At 55.0% G+C, this 8,098-nt stretch overlaps 1 protein-coding gene across 1 annotated transcript; it reads left to right on the top strand.

Moving 5' to 3' along the window:
* The first annotated feature begins 205 nt into the window (after positions 1 to 205).
* Positions 206 to 4,952, top strand: NPPC (natriuretic peptide C). The gene is made up of 3 exons (XM_049889015.1): positions 206 to 372; positions 788 to 1,095; positions 4,785 to 4,952. Exons 1-2 carry the CDS (start codon positions 283 to 285, stop codon positions 1,073 to 1,075), a joined length of 378 nt encoding a protein of 125 aa, XP_049744972.1. The 5' UTR covers positions 206 to 282; the 3' UTR covers positions 1,076 to 1,095; positions 4,785 to 4,952.
* The last annotated feature ends 3,146 nt before the right edge of the window (positions 4,953 to 8,098 follow it).

Genomic DNA, 8,098 nt, shown 5'->3' with positions numbered 1-8,098 from the left:
GGGGCTGGGATAAAGGTGGCGGCGGAGGGGGAGCATCCGCGGCCCCCTCCTGGCCCCAGGGCGGCCGCGTGCACCGTGCCATTGGCCGGGGCAGCCGGGTGGGCGGGCGGATGACATCAGCGGCAGGTTGGATTATAAAGGCGGGAGCGCAGCTGCGGACTCTGAGCGCACCCAGCCGGCGCCTCACAGCACTGAGACCCGCGCCCGCCCGCAGCCCAGCCCGCCTCTCCGCGCTCGCCCGCTCTCCTGCAGGCCTCACACGTCCTCGACCCAGCGGGCACCATGCACCTCTCCCAGCTGCTGGCCTGCGCCCTGCTGCTCACGCTGCTCTCGCTCCGGCCTTCCCAAGCCAAGCCCGGGGCGCCACCGAAGGTGAGTGCTGTCGCGGGGACCCCAGGCCTGCGCGGGGCAGGGGTCCCGGGAGGATGTGGCGCGCAGAGGGTAATAGAGGAGGCGGCCCTGTCCCCCGAGCTGTGCGCGATGAGAGCCGTAAGCCCTCGATGCCCGGACTCAGGATGGACTTCCCAGCTCCGGGAGACTTTGACAGAGGCGCAGCCCGGGACCCAGTGTGGCCAACGGGCGAAGGGCGAAGGAGGGAAGGGCAGGGGATCCCCGAAGGGTGGACAACCGTGGCCGCATGGCAGGTGGATGAGGGGCAGACCTGTCCGGCATCACAAGTGACAAACCGCGCTGGCGGATGCTTCTGGCCAGAGCATCACGGGCCCCGCAAAGGCCCCCGCGCAGCCACCGCGCTTCCCTGCACCTGCCTACTCTTTTCCTCCGACAGGCCCCACGCACCCCGCCGGGAGAGGAGGTGACCGAGACCCAGGCTTCAGGTGGCGGTCAGAAAAAGGGCGACAAAGCTCCCGGGGGCGCCAATCTCAAGGGTGACGGATCGCGACTGCTCCGGGACCTGCGCGTGGACACCAAGGCGCGGGCAGCGTGGTCTCCTCGCCTTATGCACGAGCACCCCAACGCGCGCAAATACAAAGGAGGCAACAAGAAGGGCTTGTCCAAGGGCTGCTTCGGCCTCAAACTGGACCGGATCGGCTCCAGGAGCGGCCTGGGATGTTAGTGCAGCGACCCCTGGCGGCGGTGAGTACGCCAGTCTGGCCGCCCTGCGCTCCAGACGCCCTGCGCCCGGGCACCGTCATACCCAGTCCTTATCCCCGCCCGCAGGCCCGGTCCCCTTTGATCCTAGGGCAGTCCTTGCAGACCCCTCCCCCGGTCACTAGCAAGCCTCTAGAGGGGAGCCAAGCCACCCGGCCTGAGTGTGGGCTTGGCACTGGGCAGTGCTCTCCCCTACCCCCAGCCCATTATTCCATTTTACAGATAAAGAAAGTGAGGGATAAAGTGGTCAGGGAAGTGTGGCAAAGTCAGTAATGACAGCCTGGCGGAGCTCACCTGGCTGCTTCTAGAGAGGCCGAGAGGTTTGATGGAGTGATATCCACCTCCACACCAGCAGCATCAGCCCCGGTTTGTCAGTTGAGGAGTGGAAGGAAGATCATGAGTTTGTGGGAACAGAAGAAAAGGGGATATACACAAACCAGGAGTAAGCCTGTCTGCCAGCCACTCTGTGGATGGTGCCCAGGGTAGCGGGCAGCCAAGTGGTCAGGGCTGCTTCTGGGTCAACTGGCCCTCAACCCCCCAACTGGCAAATTTATCTTCGTAAAGATTACAATGGGCAAGATGCGTGCCCCCTCACAGTAGGCAGAAGAACCCTCGTTGGCATTGACCAGGGAGCTCAGCTGGCTGGGACATTTTCATTCTTGTCCCATGTCTAAACCGTGACTGCTGGCAGACTAGCCTGTCCAGGGTCCTGATGCTGCTGCAGCCGCGGTGAATTCAGGTGAATCTCAGCATTCCTGACCCTATTTCAGGGCAAGGAAAGGAAAAGACTAAGATAAACCTTTACTTTTGTCCCAACCTCAAACTCACCATGTCCCACACTGAGTTCCAAGCCAACCCTGGCTCCCAATCACACTTCTAGCCTCCCTTTTTCCAGCACGGCCTCCTCACCTTCTGCCAGGCCTGGAAACCTCTGTGCTTCGTCAGCTGCTGCCAGGTGCTGCGTCCTGGCAATTGACTGCTACAAAGATACTTGCCCCCTCTCCTTCCCTCTTCTCCATTCCTGCCACCCATCAGCGTCCACTGAATAATGTCCCACCCTCTAGAGCTTCAGGACCAAACCCCTGTTGGTTTCCAGCCTTGTCTCTTGCTGCCATTTCCTGTCCCATGCTCAGGCCATGGGAGGCTGGTCCCTTCACACATAAAATTTTGTCCATGTCCATGTGGCTTCCCTCAGTGGAAAACAAAGAGCACCCTCTATCAGCCTCTCCGGCAAATTGCCTAGGCTTTTTTTTTAATAGAACCAAGGTCCCTGGGTGGCAAGCAGTTTGCACTCAACTACTAAAGATTGGTTGTTCGAACCCACCCAGCGGCACCATGGAAGAAAGGCCTGGCAATACTCTAAGGAGCAGCTGTACTCTAACAATGGGATCACCGTGAGCAGGGACCTAACTACAGAAAATAGTGCCCAAGACAATTAGTGTTAAATTGCTGAATGATCTCTCACAGCTGGCGAGGGAAACCGTGATGGCCGATAGAAACTGCTAACAGGTGCCCTGCCTCCAGCGGCGCCCAGGGCACACATGCAATACCCAGGGCACATGGCCTACCTAACCCCTCCCCCGACCCCAGTTAGGCCTTTGGCCATGAGTCAGAATCAATTTGATGCAATAGATTTGGTTTGTCTTTGTTTTTTATAGCACAGGACACTTTTTCACTGTAGGTGTAGTTGTTTCTGAACCTACTCACTTCCCCACACTGACTTGTGAGTAGCCTGGGAGCTAGAAGCTAGCCTAAGACAATTGAGGCCCCACAGCACCCCCCAAAATGACCGGAGAAACCTGCCGCCCTCAGCTTTCAGGTGCTCCTCTCCACCTGCCCTAGATTTCAGCTTGTTCCCTTCCTTTTTTCCTGGCCCAGCTGTGTGCTTCTCCCCCATCCTGCAGGGTCTTCTGCCATCTGTGACCTGGACTTGGGCCTTGCACAGGAAGCAGAATGGTTCGGGCACTCAGGGCCCAGCCCTTGGCAGCTGCCACTCCACTGTCTTTGCTCTTTTCTCTCCTGTCTAAAAAACGAGCAGATGGAGCCACAGGCGTCAAATCTTCACCCCATGATTTAAGCACCAAACTTAAACTTTTGAATCGAAACAAAATTCGTTAACCTTCTATGAAACAGCCCCTCCATCCCTCCCCCCCATAGGACCCTTGTTCTTGAACTTGGCGGGTGGGCTGTAGGCTTCAAGTGATGGTCAAATAGCTGAAGAGAGGCGCCAGGTAGGGGGAATCCAGATTGCTAAGACTTTTTGATCCTTTTTACCAGGGGAGTTTGTCAGCTTCCTGGAAGCTCTCCCTTTTAGCGTAGGTGAACCCCTCCTTACCCTTCTAAGGAAACCCTGGTGGTGTAGTGGTTAAGTGCTACAGCTGCTAACCAAGAGGCTGGCAGTTCAAATCCACCAGGCGCTCCTTGGAAACTCTATGGGGCAGCTCTACTCTGTCTTACAGGGTCACTATGGGTTGGAATCAATTTGACGGCAGTGGGTTTGGTTTTTTTTTTTTGGTTTTACCCTTCTCAACTCCACCTTTACCAACCCCCTATCCCCTTGGTAAGAGAGCAGAGCCTGGAGATAGCCAGGGTTTATCATGGTGGCCATTTCTCCACCCAGTGGCTGGCTTCGGCTCCAAGCAGCCACCATAATGACTGTCGCTGACAGTTATAGGTCTTGGTTATAAACTCTTAATGACAGACACAGACGTGGCTGGTACCTGAATGAACACCTTGCCCACGGGCCCCAGGAACATCACAGACATCTGTCATCTGTTTTAGCAGACGGGGCAGAGAATGGAGTTGAGGGGGTTCACTAAGCCCTTCAGGGTCCCTCTGTGTGTGATGTCCTTGTGGAGGGCACCCACCATCTCAGAAGGGAGTGCCCACAGTTTCACTAGCAGGAACTGGACACTGTTCAGCTTTCCTCAGGGCAAAGGGGGTTGGTACAGCCCTCATCCCATAGCTTTGATAACCTCTACCCCAGCAAGCCCTGCATACATGTTCACGTCCCCTGCTTCTGAAGAGAACCCTGGGCCCAAACTCTTCCGAAGCAAAGCCAGCTGAAGAAGGAAGTGCTGCTTACTCAGTGGTGGCTGTGACCCAGTCACTAGGACGGATACCCCACGTGTGGCCTCCCGCTGGATCTCAAAGGCAGCCCTGGGAGGTGGCTATTATCCCATTTTATGGATGAGGAAAGTGATACTGAAAGCTATCCAGGGCCAGGCAGGAAGCAAATGTCAGAGTTGGGATCCAAGCCCACGTATCCCGACTACTCAGGTGTTTCTCTCTTCCCTACCCTCCATCATCACTGAGACACATAAAACCAGCACCAGACTGAGGGTTTGCGTTGTACAGGCCAGGGTGGGGGGTGGTGGGGCTTTCCATTCTCTTTCCCTCCTGTGCCTCACCGGGTGAGTGCCAAGAGAATAGACTGAATGGGGGAGGGCTGGCAGACACGCTGGTGCCACTGGGCTTGGGGCAGGAAGTGCCCAGAACACAGAGAAGGTGAGGGCCCTGGAACCCACCATAGGAAGGTCTTCACCAGGTGGCTGTAGGGAAGAGGTGGAGGGACATCGCCTTGTGCTACCGTATGAAAGGGGAGGAAGGTTCTAGAACTGCCCTGCAGGCTAAGGGGCCAGAGCTGAGCTTCGTGTGTCCTCTCTGTGTTTCAGGATTGGGAACTTGCTCCGTTGTGATGAGGTCACCCTTGGTCATCAGCTTCCCAGCGACTGGAAGCAGCACCTCGAACACAATGTGGCTTTTACGTTTCTTTTTTTTTTTTTTTTTCCTTACCCTGGTCCTGGGAATACACAACACCAACTGTCTGATGATTATTTTGGAGGGGCTGTGATTTTATTGTTTGTTTTTTAAAAGAAAAATAAAAAGTTATATATATTATATATATATTATATACATGAAACACACACACCTACACCAACTTGATGACAAGGGACAGTTTTTAAGAGACTGACAAAACCAGCTGTAAAACATTGCTGTTTGTAAATTCATGTCATGCATAAATGTATTTATGTTGTAAAGCTATTTATATTGTTTATAAAGAGATATTTATAAAAATTTTATTTATGTAACTAAATGAAAGAAGTCAATCATTGTAATGTTTTTGTCCTAGCTAGTCGAAAAATGTAAAAGGAAAAAAAAGTCATTCCACAAACATCTGGAAAACTGTCTTTATTTATTCATTGCATTTCTTTTTTTAGGAATTAGTCTGAGGAAGAGGGAGGGTGCCAAGGCTTTTGCCTGTAAATAGCCCCTGACAGCGGGGTTCCCAATTCTGGGTCCCCTGGGGAGCTCGTTAAAAATGCAGACTCACCCCCCAAGTGATTCTAACCAGCTCAGGCAGGTCAGGAAGCCCACCTCAGAACGCCTGACATTTGTGCATCAGGTCTTGCGAATTAAGTAAAACTGAAATTCAGCTAACTCGTTAGCGGCTGTCAGCCCAACTCATGACAACCCCATGCACGATGCAGTGAAACTACTGCCATCCCCACGATCGGACGTGGATCAGACCGCTGTGATCCGCAGGGCAGTCACTGGCTGGTTTTTGGAAGTAGATCACCAGGTCTTTCTTCTTTGTCTTAGTCTGAAAGCTCCACTAAAACCTGTTCAGCATCACAGCAACACGTAAGCCTCTATCGACGGGTGGCTGGTGGCCGCGCATGTGGTGTGTTGGCCGAAATGGAACCTGGGTGTCCTGCACAGAAGGCAAGAATTCTACCACCAAACCATCACGACCTCACTATTCCACCTTTTCTCTGCTATTAGGGGAAAGAAATAACAGAAAACTTTCCTCCCCTTTTGGGGATGGTTAGAAGTTTCCGTATACCTTGCAGAATTGGCCAGGATCCCTTACAGGTCTCAGCAACTCCATTTCATCAACTTGTACAGTGAAGCATAGGACGAGACAGCCTTTACCTTGTGGTGAATGTCATGGTCAGCTGGAACCTGAGGCCCAGGGCGCCTTCTGCTCTCAGAGAGGGGAGAGGCCATTATCAGACTTCCTGTTTGTGTCATGTGTTGTGCTTTGCCGGGGCGGGGGTGGAGGGTATGGGTTTTCTTCTCATCTGAAACTTCTGACGACTGTAGCTCCTACGCACTGTGAGCCTCCAATGGGAAAATGTAAATCTAGAATCTCTTCCTGGAACCAACAGAAACTTAAACGATTCCCTGGTGATCTAGCTCCACCCTTCGCATGGTGACATTTCTGTGCAGACTTTCCCGTTATGTCCAGAGAAGAGGACAGGTGGGCACCAACCCACTCAGGGGAATTGGAAGTAGTGGTGGTCTCATGGGGTCAGCAGGCCGGGATGAGCTCGCCCCTGTTCCAGAGGAAAAGCGTTGCTGGGGAGGTGGCCAGTGGCCCCTGGTCGTTCCACGAGCCCTGTGACTTTTGTTCCCGAATGGCCCTACAGCAGCAGGTTCTCAGGCAGATGGGCAGCCAGCAGTGACCTTACCCAGGTGAGAAAACCGCTTTTAAAACAGCTTCCAGCTGGGGAAGGTTAGGGCCCTTCCCACCCTCTCAACTTCCGCCACTGCCCTGGGGGATGTTTCCTGTACCTCTTTCTGGGGACTAGTCCACTAGTCGGGGCATGGCTACCTTCCCTTGTCTCCTCTGCCTCTGTGGCTCAGAACTTGGGTTCCTGTATCAAGGAGGGCGAGAGGGGTCCCAGCTCACAGTGCCATCTGCAGACCCTGTTCAGTGGGGCACTGGTGGTGCTGCAGAATCTGCGGGGGGCGACGGGGGGTGCTGGAGGAAGCTGCAGCTACTCAGCAGACTTTGCCCAGGAGGAGGCAGGCAGATCTTCCCAAAGCCAGACAGAAGGGGCTGTGAATTCCGGGACTGGGGAACCACCACTGAAGTTAAGGGGCTTCCCCTACAGGCAGCGCTAGGGCTGCCTACTAGTAACTCAGGGCTGCCAAGGCCCCTCTGCCAAGTGACACAGCTATCTTCCAAAGGAGCCCTCATCCACGGATTAGCCTCAAACAACCCACACAAGCCTCAGGTGCTAACTTTAGCCCCTCCAGGCCCAGACCAGGTTCAACTTGCCGGACAACTGGTCCCTCCTCTTACATCCAAGCCTGAAGTCCTGCGGTGTGTCGTCCCGGCATGGGATTTCTGCTGGACCTCCGGGAAGGGTTGGCAAATATCCAACAAATCACGGGAAATGTTTTGAAACCTCCACAGGTTACCCAGGTGGTATTATATTACCCAAGGTCTCTGCCCTGGCCTCCTCCCTCGACACTAGCATGACGCCTCCGAAGGGGCCTCTGTGGCTCCTCTCACCATGGGCAGGAGCAGCCTGGACTGCCTGGAGGGATGACCTGGGATGGGGCTTGCTGGAGACTGGTCTTCAGGCACAGGGCAAATGCCTGTGTGGAGTTAGAGGATTCCCACTGGGCTGGGCACACAGGGCTGCAGAGAGGCCAAGAGTTTCAGGTGCTGGGAGGCTCCTGCCTGCTGTGTGCCCTGAGGAAGCCACTCCCTTTCCTGATGGAGGTAGTGACTGGAGGAGCTGGTGTGGGTGATGGTGGAGGCGTTGCTGAGCCTGGCTCCCAGATATTCTGTTGTTGACACACAGAGGCCCTGGCTGGTCAGGACTTGGCTCCCAAACCTGCCTGGGAGAGAGGCCCGGCCTAGCCAGCCCACATGGGGGTTACTCACAGGTGCCCCTCCTTGGTGCTGAGGCGGTGCACCTGCCATGGGAGTGACAGGGTATGGGGAGACACAGCGACACCACCAGTCCCTTGGCCAGGCCAGTGGTCCCACCCACTGCACACGCAGTGGGGGCCTCTTCTGACAGAGGGCCCTGCAGGGTGGTCAGAGGTGCAGGGGAGATCTGGGGTGACCAAAGAGACCACAATATCTGGGCAAGTTCAGGGGAGGGGAGACCAGCACTCAGGAATGATGTCAATGTCAGTCAGGGTATCAGTCAGCTCAGATGGTCCATGTGAAGAGGCTTTCACAAAG

This window comes from Elephas maximus, chromosome 6 (genome assembly GCF_024166365.1).
Source record: "Elephas maximus indicus isolate mEleMax1 chromosome 6, mEleMax1 primary haplotype, whole genome shotgun sequence".
NCBI lineage: Eukaryota > Metazoa > Chordata > Mammalia > Proboscidea > Elephantidae > Elephas > Elephas maximus.
This window is presented reverse-complemented; position numbering and strand designations above follow the sequence as displayed.